The 19,450-nt window shown below is 44.7% G+C and overlaps 2 protein-coding genes across 5 annotated transcripts in view; one reads left to right on the top strand and one right to left on the bottom strand.

Annotated features, from left to right (window-relative positions):
* The window catches only part of GPAT2 (glycerol-3-phosphate acyltransferase 2, mitochondrial), a 128,612-nt gene extending 112,546 nt beyond the window's left edge, over positions 1-16,066 (top strand). For both annotated transcript variants that reach the window (XM_068274838.1, XM_068274839.1), the window contains exons 21-22: positions 2,896-2,951; positions 15,712-16,066. In XM_068274838.1, the coding sequence (XP_068130939.1) occupies positions 2,896-2,951; positions 15,712-15,831 (176 nt within the window). In that variant the 3' untranslated portion in view covers positions 15,832-16,066. The remainder of the gene's footprint in view (positions 1-2,895; positions 2,952-15,711) is intronic.
* The window catches only part of LOC137562969 (oxaloacetate tautomerase fahd2, mitochondrial-like), a 51,714-nt gene continuing 45,866 nt past the window's right edge, over positions 13,603-19,450 (bottom strand). For 2 of the 3 annotated variants that reach the window (XM_068274841.1, XM_068274842.1), the window contains exon 8: positions 15,911-16,297. In XM_068274841.1, coding sequence (XP_068130942.1) covers positions 16,235-16,297 — 63 coding nt within the window. In that variant the 3' untranslated portion in view covers positions 15,911-16,234. Of the gene's footprint in view, positions 13,822-15,910; positions 16,298-19,450 lie in introns of those variants that run through there. The other variant, XR_011030227.1, reaches the window with a different exon arrangement.

The following is a 19,450-nucleotide window of genomic DNA, read 5'->3' as shown; positions in this document are numbered from 1 at the left end:
GGGGTCAAAAATTCGGCTTGTATGCGAGTATATATGGTATTACTAATATAAAGCTAATATTGTGCATGAGGGAGGGCCCCTCTGACCCAAGGGCCCAGATGCAGCCGTTACCTCTGCAACCCCTATCGCTACGCCACTGTCTGTAGTGAGTGATGCTGCCATTTTGTTTCCCTTTGGTAGAGCCATGAGACTTGTAGTTAAAGTGGGATTATACTCCAAATTATATTTTTGCTTTAAAACATTCATCATTAAACACAACGCGATCATAAGCAGCAGTGGAAGAAGGCTCTAGTCTAAGTTATTAGTGAGCACACAAAGAAGAGAAAGTTCTGTTGAAAACCATCAATCAAATTGAGCTTTGCCAAAAATGTGTGTGCCAATTGGAACTGCGCCCTTGAGGACTGGAGTTTGACATCCCTGAGCTAAATTTAGTTAAAAGCTTGAGTGTTCACCCTTTCAGTGCCTTAAAAACCACTCAGATGGTTTTAGCTGTTCATTTTATGCTTTAGGCTGCTTACACACCAAGACGTTACAGGCGCACGTTAGTGCGCCTGTAACGCTCCCCCAACGCACAGCAATGTAACACAAGTGGGCTGTTCACACAGCCCACGTTGCGTTACATGTAACGCTGCACGTTCTCCGCAAAGTGCAGCATGCTACGGCGTTGGAGCGGCTATAGCCGCGTTAGACTGTTTGCACATGCGCAGTGGGGGGCGGAGAGGAGGCGGGGAGAGCCAGCTACAGTAGCCGCGCACATGGCTACTTAATATTCACTGCACTGGCGGGCGCTGATTGGCCGGCGGGACCACGTGATGCGGAGTGTCTCGCTCCGCATCACGTGGACCCGCTGGCCAATCAGCGCCACTCTGGGAGACATTATAGGAATCGAGCCGCCTAACGCGGCTCACTCTACCGTCGGCTCTTGCAGCACCATACGTTGTGTTAGGTGCACGTTATGCAACCTTAACGTAGCACCTAACGCAACGTCTTGGTGTGCAAGTAGCCTTAGACTAAAGATGTAATTTGAGTGCAATCCCACTTTAAACCACTGGCCACTACCCAAGTGCACATTCATTTCAGAGATTACACTGCATGACATTGTATAGAATAAAGGAACATGTTGTTGTGTTTATTAAAAATCAGATGATTCTGAAAATGCTGAATATGACCTAATATTAGATTAGGGCTTCTGGACTATGTCAGTAAATATGCTTTAAAGTAGGAATCCCAAGCTATGGGATCTCATCAGGTAGAAGGTCCCCTCTAAGGCCTTCGCTTTGAAACAAGCTTATCCCAGCAATACATAAAGATCCTCACACAAGCTGGTCCGCATTATTATTTGGCATAGAGCCAAGCAAGGTGTGTAATGGGCAGCACGGTGGCGTAGTGGTTAGCTCTCTCGCCTTGCAGCGCTGGGTCCCTGGTTCGAATCCCAGCCGGGGCACTATCTGCAAAGAGTTTGTATGTTCTCTCCGTGTCTGCGTGGGTTTCCTCCGGGCACTCCGGTTTCCTCCCACATTCCAAAAACATACGGATAAGTTAATTGGCTCCCCCTAAAAATTGGCCCTAGATTACAGTACTTACACTACATAATATAGACATATGGCAATGGTAGGGATTAGATTGTGAGCTCCTTTGAGGGACAGTTAGTGACAAGATATATATACATTGTACAGCGCTGCGTAATATGTCGGCGCTATATAAATACTAAATAATAATAATAATAAATAATGAGGTGCATTTAGTGTAGTCAATGCTTCCTTATAGCGACAGGCAGATATTGAAGGATCTGTAGAGTACTACGTAGTAAATTTATTATCTTATAGCAACAAAAATACACAAACGGCATATCAACTACTCCCTAGTCAGTTATGCACGTCTCACCCTAAGCAAGGTACACATGTATTGAAAATATTTATTGGGGAGCCATGAACTATAAATGTACAAATTTTATTATTCCAACTATAACAATCAGAAAACACCAGCTGATAAAGAAACCTCCTCCAAAATTAAAAACAAAGCATAGAGGCCTCTAGCTACAAACAGTCACCAATGGGAGTGCACTTCTATTCCAAGGCTGATCAAATCTTCAGGCCCAAATGTTATTTGCTATGCTGTTTGCTGACATCCAGATGGATTGGAAGCATGATCGTTGCCAGCTCGACCCAGTGTGCTAATTAGTGATGCACGCCTCTGAGGATAACCTCTGACGCGATCATTACTGACACTGGCTTTTGTGTCATACCCTGCAGCAGGTAGCCTGCAGTTTATGGCAAAATGCACAATTGCTGTACAGGTGCTGTCCTAAAAGCGGACATTCTCTGTGTCTTGTGGTCTTACCGCTCCCACCAAGGACTTCTGCGGTGCATAGATCAGGGTGACATCAGTAGGGTTGCAGCGAGCAGGTTAGGCCGCTCAAGCCGCTATCACTGCCTGGATGTGGGTGTCGCTGACAGGCCACGCCTTGCTGGGAGGAAGATTGCGGAGGCACGTGTTACGTGACGTCCGATGGTGGGCGGCTCCCCCGTGCCTCCGCGATCTTCCTCCCAGTAGTGTCAGTAATGATCCTCAGAGGCGTGAAGATTTGATCAGTCTTGGAATAGGAGTGCACTCTTAAGGCCCTCCATTTAGAAGGGAATAGATGGATTACTCTTCCACATAGTAAGACCTACTGACCTTACTCTGTCCCCTGTGCAGGTTATTCCACATATTTCACTTCTGGTGTTAATGCCCAGTTTCTGTGACAAGTGCTTACCTACACAACCCACACTGTCTTCAGCTTCATATTTCTCATTACATGAGCATCCTCTGTAACAAGGCTGATTGTGACAAAGAACGCACTGTGGTGATTCCCATCTCACTCTAGTGTAGTGACTCCACATCTTTGTCTTCCAGAGTGTACAGAGCGCTCGCTGGCATCCTGTGCTGTGGAAACCTTCAAGGATCTTGGGGTATGTGACATCAGTCCTTTATCATCACCTCTGTTTATACTACATTTCTGTTTTTTATGCTGACTGGTCTCAGTAGTAGACATGAATATTACACATCCACCTCAGCATCAAAGCTGCAGGTATTTTGGTGTCAGTCGCCCCCGAGAAGAGCCTGGCAGCTTGAAAGATTTCTGATTAGCACTCTCCAGCTGTGATAAAACTACAAATCCCAGCATGCATTTGCCTTTATTAATCATGACTGTGGCTGTCAGACTCCTGCAATGTATTGTGGGACTTGTAGTTCCTTAACAGCTGGAGAGCCAAGGTTCCCTACCCCCGAGTTAGAAAATGCACTAGCACATCAAGCTTGGTTTACAGGTCAGGTGATTGCACCATGCACAGGACATAAAGCTGCAAAGGCAGTTTGTGCAACGGCATCCTGGCCTGCATTAGATGACTTGGGGCTGTCTTACAGTGAGGATGAGGCGCTATTGCTATCCAAAACAGCTGCATGCTGCACTTCAGAAGTGATTGTCATTTCCTGAATGAGAATCTCAATCTCGGTCGAATCGCTGCATTTTGCTGCAATTTTTAGTGTGAAACAGCCCTTGGACTTTTTTGACGTTCTCATACCTCTTCAGCAATACATGCAAGCAGAGCTCAAGAATGTTTTTTGCTTAACTTTCGCTGCTTATAGGCTTCAGATTTTCACGTTAAAGAATGTAAAGTTTGGGGGGGGGAAATTAACCTGCAGAGCCGCTGAACTCAGCACACAAGTGATTCCCCCCCCCCCCCCTCCTTTTCTCCCCACCAACAGAGCTCTCTGTTGGTGGGGTCAGATCGCACTCCAGGTGTTTGTTTTTTTTTTTAGCAAATATTTCTTTATTTTCCTAATATTTTTTACTATTTCCCCCCCCCCCCCCTGCCAATCAGCGCAATCGGCTGTGATAGGCTTCAGCCTATCACAGCGGATCGCTTTTGTCCCTCTGGAGGGGACAGCTGAGTGACGCGGCTGTCCCCTGTACAGCGCTGCCTTAGATCGCATTGCAGTACGTAGTAGACGCCGCTGGGAGACTGAAGGCGGAGCTCCGCCTACCAAGCGGAGATGTGTGCGCAGCGTGCATGCGATCTCCTGCAAAAGCCAGCCCCAGGATTTTACTCTGATCAGCGTTAGGCGGTCCTGGGGCTGCCGCCGCCTGCATGCCCATTGGCGTGACACAGTCCTAAAGGAGTTAGAGGCGCTAAAAGTAACAGTAAAATTGCTGTGCACTGCATAATTTCCAGCCCTTTCTGCATCAGGCCAGACCCATGGTGTGGAATATGGCTGTGGTTGCGTTGTAGTACAGATAATGTGACTATAAAGGAATCCGCACATGAGGGAGAGTTGTCCTCTTTATTGCCTTTTAAAATGAACATTACCTGGTTGCCTGTTCTAATTTTTTAGTCACACAGCTGACGCAAGCATGCAGATAGTGGTCACACTTGAGTTAGAACATCTGATCTGCATACTTGTTCTGAGTCAGGAACTCAGAAAGTACTAAAGGACACATGAAATGAGAGGGATATGGAGGCTGCCATATTCATTTCCTTTTAAACAATGCAAATTGCCTGGCTTGTCCTGCTGATTATCTGCCTCCAATACTTTTACCCATAGACCCTGAACAAGCATGCAGATCAGGTGCTCTGACTGAAGTCTGACTGGATTAGCTGCATGCTTGTTTCAGGTGTGTGATGTAGACACTGGATGTCAGAAAGATCAATAGGATGCCAGGCAACGGATTAGGTTTAAAAGGAAATATGGCAGCCTCCATATACCTCTCACTTTAGTAATCCTGCTGGGTAAAGGTGCCATCACGCTTGCCTTGTAGTGCTAATATCAGGTTAGCTTCCCAGGCATATTTACGCAATAATCTTCCATGTGCCCCAGTTTCCTTCTACATCCCAAAAACATAAGAGTAGGTTGACTTGTTCAATAGTGCTGCAGAAAATGTGTCAGCACTATAAAAATACATAATAGATGGTTAAGAGGCAGCCAGGCTTTACCCATTATAAGGAAGTAAGCATGGCAGTCTCCTTCACCTTCTTTTAAAAGTTCCCATCCAGGCCGACTTAACCTGTCTACCAATGCAAATATACACAAGACTAAGTCGTTCATTGTGATCAAAAAAGCCTAGCTGTAACTACCAGTATATCCTCTGTATCTGACATGGGGAAAAGGTTTGGCACCTCTCTGGACTTTTAATTGCAGTGTCATTTTGTGGGGAATCCTTTATACTGCCTGGTCATGTAGGAAGTGCAGTATATCCTTTCCTCCATAGAAACCGTAGAGTATTGTACCGTATTAGTATTAGCCATAAGTGAAAGCAAGAAGTTTTGAATCAGGATGACACCATGTATTGGCTAACTTCCTCAGATGAAGGCTTCATAGCCGAAAGCTTACTTCATTATTATTATTTAATGGATGTATATAGCACCAACATATTACTCAGCACTGTACAATACTTAAGAATACAGAAGGTTGACCAACAACACAATACAGATAATAAGCAATAAGATACACAACACAATACAGGTAGTAATACAATGTTAGATCATACACTGGAGTGGAAGTCCCAGTAGTACAAGTTCACATTACTCTGGGTGGAGTGTACAATCAAGTATCATACACAAGGAGAGAGGGCCCTGCCAAAGGCTTAACATCTAGAGGGAGGGAGTAGTGACACAAAAGGAGGGGGCTGCGTTGAGAGGTTCTTGCCAGAGAGTGTTAGGGCAGCCTTGAGGTGGGGTAGGCCTCCTTGAAGAGGCTAATTTTGAGGGCTTGTTTGAAGGAGGGAGCAAGCCTGATGGGCAGTGGGAGAGAATTCCACAGGATGGGGGCAGCTCTAGTGTAGTCCTGTAGTGAAGCATGGGAATGTGAGATGCGTGGGGTGATTAGGAGGAGTGAACTGGGTGGCCATGTGTGTATCTGCTGACCAGGTGTATAGATTTATAGGCCAAACATAGGATCTTGAAACGGATTCTGAAGCATCTTGGAAGCCAGTGAAGGGATTTGCATAGGGGAGTTATGGAGACAGAACGGTGGGATGAGTAGATTAGTCTGGCTGCTGTGTTCATGATGGATTGTAGGGGGGAGGCGATGTAGTTCTGAGGAAGGCCAGTCCAGGCGGGAGATGATGAGGGCATGGACAAGGAGTTTGGCAGTGTCCGGGGACAGGAAGGGCCGAATCTTGGAGATGTTGTGTAAATGGAAGTTGCAGATCCTAGCAATGGTTTGGGTGTGGGGGGTGAAGGAGAGAGCCGAGTCCAGGGTTACACCCAGGCAGACTTGTGTGGTTGGGGGGATGATTGTACCGTTGACAGTGACATAGATGTCCGTGGAAGGTAAGATTGCATGGGGTGGGCAAATTAGGAGTTTTGTTTAATTCAAGTTTAACTTTAGGAACCTGGATGACATCCAGGATGAGATAGCTGAGAGTCAGGATGATACCTTCTCCATGGTGGTGATGGAGAGGTCTCCTTTTCTTCTAAGTTAGCCAATAAATATAGTATCATCCCAATTCAAAACTTCTTGCTCCATAGAAACAAAAACACAGGGGCTCATATGCAGTTAATGTTTCCTCCTAGGTGATATTTTCACACCTTGTCATAAAATGCATTTTAAACCACCAGCAAACAAGAAAATACTCAAAATAATTTTGATAGTGCTTTTTCACCAACATTTGGGTTATTTTTCAATTGTAAAACGCTGAAAAGTTATTTCAAAGAGAAGATGAAAATTATCTCCTGGGAGGACCATGGTCACATATACAATTAACTTTTACAGAGAACCAGAGACTAAGCACCCTGATAGAGATCTCTATATCTAGGAACATGACAGTAAACACCTACTCTTTGTTTCATTTTTTCACTGTTCAGTCTTCTTGTTATCAGCCCTGATAAAATCTCCGACTGAGTATTCAGTCTAGCTTTTCCCCATAATGATTATAGCTGAGTCAGTCTTCTGTGATGTCTTTTCAAGCCTAAGCCTGCCCCCTCCTGGCTCTGCTTTCCTGCTACGAGGATACATAGCAGGAAAGCAGAGCCAGGAGGGGGCAGGCTTGGGCTTGAAAAGACATCACAGAAGACTGACTCAGCTATAATCATTATGGGGAAAAGCTAGACTGAATGCTCAGTCTGAGATTTTATCAGGGCTGATAACAAGAAGACTGAACAGTGAAAAATGAAACAAAGAGTGTTTACTGTCTGTGACAATCCAGCCCCGCGATCCCGTCGAGATCTGCTCCCGTTAGCGTACGCAGGAAGTACGGGCGCAGACGGACAACGAGACCGGTTGCTGGATCGTCAGAGGTAAGAAGAAAAGGGCGACAGAGCGTGCCAATCCCGTCTAATCTGCTCCCGTTAGCATACGCAGGAAGTACGGTGAACAGACTGACAATAAAGATTGGTCGCGCAGCTGCCGACAATATGTAATGGGACAAACATCCACCAATCCCGTATTACTAGGCCACTGTTGCCATGCAGGTCTCATGCACTAGAGACTGCTGGAGGCAAATTCACTATGTGCGTAGTAAACGGTTAAGATTGGTTGGAGGTGCCCATACATGTACAATTTTGATTGTATATACAATCGGTACACTAAAAATATCGATTTCGCGCTGGAAATCGGGTAATAACTGCCACCACTCTCTCAAGTTCAGGGAGGAAAGAGACTCCCGCTATCATAATACGGTAGCCAGCCCAATCACGTTCAACACGCTCAAGTCACCGTTCGGGGAATAGTCACTTCCGACGGCTTAAAGACTGTGAGCAATGTGACGTTAAAGAAAGGTTACTGGGTCCCTATATGATGCAATCTCGAATTGTATTTACAATCGAGAAACTAACGTTATCGATTTCGCACAGGAAATCTGGTACTAGCTAATCCTAGAAGGAAGAAACGGTTATTTACAACCTAGCTAGCAAATCAACAATCATAAGCAAATCATAAAACAATGCGGTAGTATGACTGACTCTTCAGAGGGCAGATTCGTTATAGCAGCAATCAGATGACCAGAACAGGCACAAGACTGAACGATAAAATCGTTAGTTTATTTCTAAACTACATACACACAGCTTATTTTAGAACAGATTGATTGACAGAGAGAAGGCAAGAAAAGGAACAGGATGTCTGATTATATACAGTTCAAATACCGTTATTTGTAGTCCATGCGGCAATCGCAAGTCTTTGGCGAAAGTCCCAAAATGGCGGTTGCCATGCGGCCAACAGGCCTTTGTTAGAAAGTTCAAAGATGGAGGTTGGCCCGTGTCCCTGCGGGCTGCCAGGATGTTACTAGGCATCAGATTGAAGGTAAAGGACGCAGAGCTTTCTGGGCTCTGTCTGGTTATAGCCCCCACTCCAGCAAGGAGGGGTTAGGGGGCGTGGATCACACACCTCTTTGGAATAGGAGATCTATGCCCCTCTCATAGAGACAAAAATTTACCTGAATCATGATAAGTGTGCTCATCTGCAAACCGTACAAGTTAGGTTAAATCTAATAACATTTTTAGGTTTGTCAGAATTTATCAAGAACGTTGATACCAAACTTGGGGGATCAGACCCCTGGGGTATTAGAGGGTTATTTTAAAACAATCTTACGCTAGATCTGGCAGTCTGATTGGTCCGTAAACCTGTCAGAACCAGCGCCCTGTGGAATCCCATAACCTGTGCAGATTTCATGGCCAGGGAGATCTGCTATGCCAGGAATTATGAAGGAAATATGGAGAACATATGAATATTGGGATTCCTGAGGTCACAGCAGGTTTTCCTAAGGTCAGAAGTCTTTTGAAGCTCAGGGAGCAGCCGAGGTGTCATATCTCATGCTGAGACTGGGGCCGATCAGGCTGGAGAAAGCTACAATTTATGAGCTTCTGTCAACTGATATCTACCCTTCACCTGATGGATGAGGTCATAAACACCTCAGGGGGTCCCCTGTGCTGGCAGAGAATCTTTCCACAGGAGGCTAATTAACTGACCATGAAAAGATTTCTCCAGCCCTTTGGCGAAGGGAAAAAAAAGTGTATTTAAACCCAAAAACTGTCAGTTTGGTTGGTTTGCGAAGAACTGGCGTTCGTAACTCCATGACGCATTCGATATGTCATATCGACGGCGTCACACTGTCATGTTCCTATTGATATACTGTATATGGTAAAATACACGAGGGTGCTTCCCTTCAGGTTCTCTTCTCCCAGGAGACAATTTTTAGCGTTTTCCAATTAAAAAAAACTATCAGAAGTATTTAATATTTTTTTTTTTGCTTGCCAGTGGTTTATGACAAAAGTGTAAAAACATCACCTAGATGATATCACCTGATGAACTCAGGAGAAGCTAACTGAATAGGAGCCAGGTTTTTATTGCTTTCGTTCACCAATAAGGACAGTAACATCAGTAGCAACATGGCAGAGGTTATAACCTTTCCCCACTTCATAAAAACAAGACACAAACTGTCAGTTATAACACAGATGCTATGGACATGCATATATGCTATCACATCTACAAAGGTTAATGTACAGTTTGCGATTTGACAGCAATGGTGAGTCATTCAAAATCATCAAATATGATGATTTGATGGTCTATTTGTGGCACTGACCTTTTGTGCCATTTTTTTTCCCTTCAGAAAAAAATACGTTTTATACATCCATCGTTTCTAAGTGCTATATATCTGGAACTTTAAAGGCACATTTTCCATACTATGCTATGGCTTTTATCTACCGAGAATTGCATCCAGACTTTATCTACATATGATGAACAAAAGATACAGCCAGGATTTCTAGTTTGTGAAAACTGCATGTCAGATCGCTCATTCCATAAACAGTACAACTAGAGATCTCAGAAACTTTCCTAATGATCACTAAAGCCACCGGTCACTAAAAATCAATATGGAGGCTTGGTAGATGGAATACATGTGTCCATATTTGACTTTACGTACTCAACCTGTATCTCTGGAAGTACTTTCTGTTGATTATAGTTTTCATTAGATGTTCAGTTTGGGTTGCCTATATTTCTGGCAGGTATACTTGAAAATGTACCAGAAGTGGATCTAAAACAACAAACAAAACATGCCTCCAAACATTGGGGTCGATTCATTAGTTTATCGCGCCAAGCAGTGCGGTTTAAATAAGCCACTACTGTTAGCGTAGCGTGCGCTCTTAAGCTACCCACGGGCCTTTGAAGTGCCTCGGGATGGCATATAGCACGACCACGATACTTTACTAGTGCGGCCACTACTATGTATCATGGTCGTGCTATATACTGTACCATCGCACGGCACTTCAAAGGAGTGTGCATAGCTTAAAGGAGTTGTCAGGGGAAATATAGTAAAATGAAAAGGAACATACCGGGGGCTTCCTCCAGCCCCAAGCTCCCAGGACCTCCCTCGCCGCAGCTCTGCTCGCAGCCGTTCGCCGGAGCTCCAACCCGGTCCCCGGCGATGACGTCGGAGCGACCTGGAGGTCGCTCTGTACTGCGCAGTCCGCTCTGGCCCACGTGGCGGTGATTGACAGCGCCGATCGCGCAGGCGCAGTACAGAGCGACCTCCAGGTCGCTCTGACGTCATCGCCGGGGACCGGGTCGGAGCTCTGGCTAACGGCTGCGGGTAGAGCTGCGGCGAGGGAGGTCCTGGGAGCTTGGCGCTGGAGGAAGCCCCCGGTAAGTACCTTTCATTTTACTTTATTTCCCCTGACAACTCCTTTAACCTTCCTGGCGGTAAGCCCGAACTGAGTTCGGGCTATGCCGCCGGAAGGCACCGCTCAGGCCCCGCTGGGCCGATTTGCATAATTTTTTTTTTGCTGCACGCAGCTAGCACTTTGCTAGCTGCGTGCAGTGCCCGATCGCCGCCGCTACCCGCCGATCCGCCGCAATTCCTCTCGCCGCGGCCGCCCCCCCCCCCCCAGACCCCGTGCGCTGCCTGGCCAATCAGTGCCAGGCAGCACTATGGGGCAGATCGGAGTCCCCTCTGACGTCACGACGTCGGTGACGTCATCCCGCCCGTCGCCATGGCGACGGGGGAAGCCCTCCAGGAGATCCCGTTCTTTCAACGGGATCTCCGGATCTCCGATCGCCGGCGGCGATCGGAGGGGCTGGGGGGATGCCGCTGAGCAGCGGCTATCATGTAGCGAGACTTTGTCTCGCTACATGAAAAAAAAAAAAAAAATTTTAAAAAAAAGATTTGCTGCCCCCTGGCGATTTTTTTGCAAACCGCCAGGAGGGTTAAGAGAGCAAGCTACACTAACAGTAGCATGCATTCGCTGATTTCACCTGTGCTGCTTATCGCAGTAAACTATAATGAATCCACCCCATTGTCACAATGTTCTCTACAACCACCTCATATCACATTGGCCTCTATTCATAAAGTATTCCCGCATGCGGTAATGCTCAAAACAGCTGACTTTACCGACCATTTAGCAAAGTGTCAATTCATAAAAGCTGTTTTTCCTGAGCAGTGCGGGAAACTACCACCTTGTGCGGAGATTATCTTAACTCGTCACTACATGTCAATTCATAAAGATTAGAGCAAGCAGAATTGGGATGGAGAATACCGGCTGTTTGGAGAAGGTGATAAGCCGCGGATAACAGCTAAGTTAATGGAGACAGACCTCAAAGGCAGCAGCAGTGAGAACAGTACAAAAAAAGCTTTTTGGAATACCCAGGCTGTGTTTTTAACCTCTTGGGTACCTGTTTTCAGATAAATTTCACATCAGAAAGCCTGCATGAGTAACATTTCTTGAAGTTATTCTAAGCTGTGGCAATTAAATAGTTTGTTTAAAAAGACTAATAGACAGATTCAGAGAAGATTCAGGGCAAGGAGAGGCAGTTTAAAAAAAAATGCACATCTAAATGGAAGTTGGGGCTGCCTCCTTTATTGTAACTGTCTCTGCACAGAGAAATATTCAGCCAGCTCCGCTAGTTTAGTGTGGGAATTCCCAGACCTCTCATCGTAAGTGTAAACCTTTTTATGAATTAGCACACAAAAGTCTAAAATACTGATGCAGTATTTTCCCTCCAAGATTTTTTTTTACTGCAAATTTTTTATTAATAGAGCACATTGTGCCACTGTTTTCTTGTGAAGTAATGTTAGTGGCTGGATTGTGTACTGTTTAAGGGCTCTTCCTCTGACACAGGAGACCGGGGTTTGAATCTCGGCACTTCCTGTTCAGTAAGCCAGAACCTATTCAGTAAGGAGACCTTGGGTAAGAACATGCTAACATGGTTGCAGTACTGGCGCTTTGAGTCCCCAAGGAGAAAAGCGCGATAACGTATAAATGTTCTGTGTATTGTCTTGTCTAGAAATGCTTCTCCATCCATTCTAAAAAGGAGGAAATTTGGCTCCCCCTACTTTTGCCCAGCTAGCGCTTTGACTCCTGTGTCATTTGTTTGACAGAGGTAGGGTTCTGCTCCTTCACTTTAGACAAGGCAGGGCAATTTGTAACATTACGTTACAAGAGAGCGGTGAAATTTGCTGGAATAGATCTAAAGGTGGTTTGAGAGACTGTTCTTATAGTCCTAAAACAAAACAGGAACCACTTGGGCTTTACAATTTTCTAGATCATACAGTTAACACATATGCTCGTTACGCACTGATTGAGCACTTTATTAGGAACACTTTACCAATGCTGCATAAAGCTGTGCCCTAAAATCAGCTTAAAGGGAACCTTAACTGAACGGGGGGTATAGAGTTTTACTTACCTGGGGCTATTACCAGCCCCCTGCAGCAGTCCTGTGCCCTCGGCGCCGCTCTGGAATCCTCTGGTCCCCCACTGTCACTTAGTTTCGTTTTTGACGACTCACCAGTCGCCGGCCGCCATGCGTATTATTGGACGCATTCACCAATGCAATTAGCGCTATTGCGGACCGCAACGCGTACAAAAATACGCGTTGCCGCATATCTACGCGTGCGGAATGCGGCAACGCGTATTTTTGTACGCGTTGCGGTCCGCAATAGCGCTAATTGCATTGGTGAATGCGTCCAATAATACGCATGGCGGCCGGCGACTGGTGAGTCGTCAAAAACGAAACTAAGTGACAGCGGGGGACCAGAGGATTCCAGAGCGGCGCCGAGGGCACAGGACTGCTGCAGGGGGCTGGCAATAGCCCCAGGTAAGTAAAACTCTATACCCCCCGTTCAGTTAAGGTTCCCTTTAAGTTCGTTGTGAGATGTTAGGAACATTTCTTTAAAACTCTTGTCAAGGTGACGTTTGCCTCATTTGCTTTATGGAGATTTTGTCATCTGTATGTCCAGGCTACAATAGTACATCTCAGACAAGCATCCCACCACCAGCCTAGACTGCCAAAACAGGACAGGTTGGGCCTGATAGTTAATGCAGCGGCTGCAGAATTGTAATACTATGTCCTGTGTGCCATAGAAAAAAAAATAAAGATTTATTAGACTAGTCCAGGCTTTTCTAGCCCTGCAATTTGGGTGGACATGTGCCTATTTCAGCCTCAGCTTTCTGTTCTTGCTCATAAAGAGTGGAACCTGATGTGGCTCAGTGTGCTATGCATTCCGGAATACCTTTCTGCTCATCATAGTAGATGTATAGAAGTCTGGCCGTTCTACTCCAACCTCTGTTATCCGCAAGGTGTTTCCATGTGCAGAACTATACTTCTTTTCTAACAAAAGAGGCAACTGAGTCTCCACCAAAGCAAGGCCAATTTATTCAGAGTGTGCCACAGTACAAAAGCACAACATCTCAGTCTCTTGGACCTCTGCCTTCTTTTGTTGGGCTGATATTGCACCTTTGGTGGATCCGTGTGTTGACTGGTTGACTTGAGCACTGGGAATCTTTCAATCACTTGTTCTTCTACCATCCTATACTGCATCCTAGTATAGCTTACAGACTTGTAACTGCTGATCTCCTAAATTTTTGTTTAAAAAAAAAAAAAAAGATCATCAAGACATTCCCTCACTCACCAAATTACAGGTTCCTTTTTTCCTGCCTGGTGTTTCAAGTGAACGTTAAAGAAATCTTAAACTTCCATTGTAAAAAAACATATTGTTCCACATGCTATTATGGAATTAAATGTTTTGATAATTTCTCTTCTCAGTCTGCAGCTAGTTATGCTTTTCCAGACATCAGAGGAGAGTCAAAAACATGATTGTTTGCAGTAAGCACAGAGTACATGGGCTGATTTTATAAAATCCTGTGCTAGTAAAGTGGTTGCAATGGGAATCACTGGTCTGAGCATGTGCTCCACATTTGCAGCCAGTTTGATTTTATTTTCTGTGCACTGTAAAGATAAATCTGTTCCACTGTTTAGAGAATAGCAAACTTGTCTTGCAGATCCAGAGTTCAACTGCTGACACACCCTGTTAGGATTATTATTATTAAACATTTTAGTACTAACATTTGTATAGTGCTTTTCTCCGGTTGGACTTAAAGTGCTCAAGAGCTGCAGCCGCTCAAGAGTGTGCTCAAGTGGCCACCGTGCAGTGTTAGGGAGTCTTGCCCAAGGAGGGAGCCATTTTTATTTTAAAGGACACCTGGAGTAAGAGGGATATGGAGGCTGCCATTTCTAATTAATTTTTAACAATGCAAGTTGCCTGGCTATCTTGCTAATCCTGTATCTAATAGTTTCAGCCATAGCTTAAATAAGCATGCAGATCAGATGTATCTGACTGAAGTCTGACTGGATTTGCTTGCCTCAGGTGACTCAGACACTACTGATGCCGGAAAAGTCAGCAGGACTGTACGGCAGCCTCCATATGCCTCTCACTTCAGGTTCCCTTTAGCAAAAGTTTAGATTTCTCTCAACTAAGGGAGGTAAACTCGGCATAGGCATGCTTTTATGCACTTAGAGACTCTGAAGTCTCTTAAAAATCATCTTTTTATTATAAAATCCTGTGTAATAGGATAGCCCTACCTAAACTGCTGCATCCCTGCCGCTGTGATCTATCTAAATCCCCCAAAACTCCCCTGGAGGCAATCTGGGCAGCGCTTCCGTGAGAGGCAGAGCTATAAGCCGCAGCTCTGCCTCTCAGCCCGGATCGCCGCCTCTCCCCGCCCTTCTGTCTTCCTGCACTGAGAGGGGCGGGGGAGAGGCGGAGATCCGCTGCTGATAAATGCGTGTAGAGTCAGAGCTGCAGCTCACAGCACTGCCTCACACGGAAGCGTACAGGGCAGCAAAATCCATGACCAAGAAAGTCGTGGATTTTGAGGGGGGGAGTTAGGGGGATTTGCATAGATTACAGCGGTGGGGATGCAGCGGTTTAGCTAGGGCTATCATATTACACAGGATTTTATAATAAAAAGATGATTAAGAGTCTTCAGTGTCTCTTTAACTGCTACCAAATGACTGGCTGAGTATATAATTGCATATATAAGTAAATGTTCGTAATAAGATGCTCATTGAGTATATCTATGTGCAGTTTCAAATATACTGTGAACTAATGTATTGTAGTATGAGGTTTGACACTGTATGTAATAATAAAAATGGACCATTATTTAGTCCATATGATGACTAGGGATGATCAATGATATACAAATACTTCTGAGTTTATGCAAATATATGCAGCTTTACAACTGACCAATCAATTTAAACTTGAGTTTAAATTGATTGATCCATTTTCAAACTGCATATATTTGCATACAAATCTGCATAAACTCAGAAGTATTTGCAACTCTTTGGTCAACCCTAATGATGACTGCGATTCAGGGTGGATAGAATTGTTTGGGGCCCACAATCCCTGTCTCTGTTGACAAGCTACCAGCACTGTGTACAGCAATTTCTTTCTGTGTGCCTCTGCAGGTGTTTCAGAGCTCCCCCAGCAGTCACGGAACCCTGCTAAGCCTCTCGGAGCCCTTCCTTCTGAAGGAGAACTGCGACAGATTGGTTGCATTCATCCAGCAGTTTATATACAAAGACTGAAGTGTGCAGCACAGCAACGTCCTGCCAGAGGCTGTTACAAGAATTTCTCGTCTACCAAATGACTGCATTCAGCTGAAAAAAAAATTTATTCTCTACTTTATTTAGCAACTTAGGAAAGTTGAAATCTTGTTTTATTGTTACTTTAGTTGATTTAGACTTGACTCATAAAATGTTTGCAGTCTTCTGGCACTTTGATTTACCTGGTGATTAGTAAAAAAATCAGTTTTCATCACAACAGTGTATTAGTTTTTGTATTTAACAGAGGAATGGCTGCCAGTGTGGTTGTCTATCCATGTTTGAGAGCGACAGCTCCTGGTCTGCTCGGAATTGGCTGCCTTGCTCCTTGTTAAACTTAAGTCTTACAGACGGCAGAGCAATTTCCCTCCACGGAATGTTCACAGCTTCACACCACAGGGTTTCTAATCACTCCAAGTTCATCGATTTCACACTCAACCACATCTCCCGTCTGAAAACAAAATGACAATACAAAGCTTTTATTAAGCTGAAGAAAAATTGAAAAATCAGCACAACAGCAATATTATGAGTATGCCTGTTACCCTCAGGGAGCGCCGCTCTACGCAAAGGAGAAACCGAGCAACTCAACACAGGCTTGCCAAAATAAACAATGCCATCATTTGAGATGAAAGCGCTACAAATCGAATGGACAATCAAAAACCTTAAAACCCATCAGTTGCAAGACACACACACACACACACACACACACACACACACACACCCTGTAATGTGCATTCCTTAAAGGACCACCATCACGAAAATCAAAAATTAAAATAACAAAAATACATACAAATAAGAAGTACGTTTCTTCCAGAGTAAAATGAGACACAAATGAGCTTTCTCCTATGTTGCTGTCACTTACAGTAAATAGTAGAAATCTGACAGAACCAACAGGTTTTGGACTAGTCCATCTCTTCATGGGGGATCCTCAAGGGTTTCTTTATTTTCAAAAGCACTTCGTGAATGGCATTTGCTCTGCCCAACTTCCAGAAATGTGTGCAAACAGGTAGGGGGGCGGTCTGCATCTTTATATAAATCCTTTTCAGGGATTATCTCTTTAAAAATAATAAAAGGCGAATCTCCCATGAAGAGATGGACTAGTCCAAAACCTGTCTGTTCTGTCAGATTTCTACTGCTTGCTGTAAGTGACAGCAACATAGGAGAAAAGTAATTTATGGCTTATTTTACTCTGCCAGAAACATCTTATTTGTATGTGTTTACATTTTACAATTTTCGCCATAGTGGTCATTTAAAGGGACACTGTAGGGGGTCGGGGGAAAATGAGTTGAACTTACCCGGGGCTTCTAATGGTCCCCCGCAGACATCCTGTGCCCGCGCAGCCACTCACTGATGCTCCGGCCCCGCCTCCGGTTCACTTCTGGAATTTCAGACTTTAAAGTCTGAAAACCACTGCACATGCGTTGCCGTGTCCTCGATCCCGCTGATGTCACCAGGAGCATACTGTGCAAGCCCAGTATGGTCTGTGCCTGCGCAGTAGGCTCCTGGTGACAACAGTGGGATCGAGGACACTGCAACACAGGCGCAGTGGTTTTCAGACTTTAAAGTCTGAAATTTCAGAAGTGAACCGGAGGCGGGACCGGAGCATCGGTGAGTGGCTGCGCAGGCACAGAATGTCTACGGGGGACCATTAGAAGCCCCGGGTAAGTTCAACTCATTTTCCCCCGACCCCCCCTACAGTGTCCCTTTAAAGGAGATACCGTATATGTAGTATGCAGGCTTCTAGTATGCAATAACTTACAGGCACAGCACATATTGGCCTGAGTTTTTGTGGTTCCACAACTTATAAGTTAATTATAATACGTTATTGTGCAAACACAGGCTTCTCTTCTCAGTGCATCTTTATGTGTTCAAGAGTGAGCAGAGAAAGATGGTGTGTAAAACGGTAAATCACAAAAAAGTAAAAAAATATTTCCATATAATTAGGGGGAGTTCAATAAGCAACATAAAAACGGGGAAAAAAAATCAACTTTTTCCTGTTAGTAAATAGATGAAGTGGTTATACAACTTCAGGTTTCATTTTCATCACATATTCAACAGAAACAACATTAACACTGACTAAATAACAGATTACAATCACTAATGGCATAACAGCTGTGAAATGATGAAGAGAAAATTATTATTCCTATAACTGCAACTGAATAAGTGTAATCAAAAAACAGAACAACTTTGTCTTCTGTCTACTGTGAATAATATTGAAAGGTGTCTCAGCAGGGAGATGTGTAGACACCTTTCTAGTCGTGTAGTAGTACACAAGAGGAGTACAGTAGGCTTAGGGCTTCAAAGAATCAAGTGTATGGGAGAAATCTCCACACAGCAAAAATATAGAAAGGTCTGCCAGATTTCATGTGCCCCTAAAAAAAGATAAGCACACTACTTCTGTGTCTCACACTTAGCATATGCTTCACATAGACAAACTAATTGGTACCCTCACCACCAGGCCGCCCATGATGCATTTCCAATGGGGTGGCATCAGCATCCCGCTGCCCCCTTTCCCCCACTCCTATGCCTGGCTACCTATTCTTGGGGGCACCTATACCTGGCTTTCTATACTAAAACAACCACATAAATGAATATGGTATAGACAATAATCAGAATAATTTATTTCAGGAAGTACAAACGGGTCTGTACCCGTAATTGGTTTTGGCTCATACAGGTTCTGGATGGATGGGGAGGAAACTGTCCGAAAGTCAAGAGCCGAGGCTGCCCTACTACGGCGCCACCAGTCGCACTTAGCAATCATCTGTCATCCCTAAGGAGACATGGGGGAGGGGGACAGAGGGAGACGAAGGTTCAGCATTGATCACCCAGTTCTTCTGAAAGATACCTGCGGTGATGGCTGAAACTGCTGAGGATCCCGATTGATGACATCTGGCAGTGCTGGCCATCATTATTTAACAATAATGATGGTATCCTTAACCTAAAATTCTGCTACACAACATTGTGAGGCAATTGCTGCAAGCAACCATTTGCGGTCTCAGTGATATTTCTACATTGAAGGCTTTGTCCATACTTGAGGGAAAGACGTGATGTTTTCCGGATGAGACATCAGCAGAGGAACGGATAGGAAAATGTTTCATATGTTTGTGTATGGTTCAGCGCCGCCAAAGGTTGAAACTACACTACACTAGTGGCTGCCTCAGTCTGATGTGGCGTAGTTTCAGCGCCGGTGGCTCCCGTGCACAGAACTCAGTTCCGTACAACGGTCAGGAGCCATTTTCATTGGCTCCTGTCCTGATCACTCTGAGCCAATCACAGTGATCAGGAAGTATTGAATTGAAAAAAAGGCCCTTGTCCTTAAAGGGGCCAGAACCTTTGGTCCTAAATAAGTTAAAGGACACATGAAGTGAGAGTGATATAGAGGCTGACATTTCTTTTTAAATAAGGGAAGTGACCTGGCTGTCCTGCTGGTCCTCTACCACTAAATACTTTTAGCCATTGACCCTGAACAATCATACAAATCAGATGTTTGTCTGGATTTGCCACATGCTTGTTTCAGATGTGTGAATCAGACACTATTAATGCATGAACAATCATCAGGATGCCAGGCAATTGGTTTAGTTTCAAAGGAAATAAATATGACAGC

This window comes from Hyperolius riggenbachi, chromosome 3 (genome assembly GCF_040937935.1).
Source record: "Hyperolius riggenbachi isolate aHypRig1 chromosome 3, aHypRig1.pri, whole genome shotgun sequence".
NCBI lineage: Eukaryota > Metazoa > Chordata > Amphibia > Anura > Hyperoliidae > Hyperolius > Hyperolius riggenbachi.
This window is presented reverse-complemented; position numbering and strand designations above follow the sequence as displayed.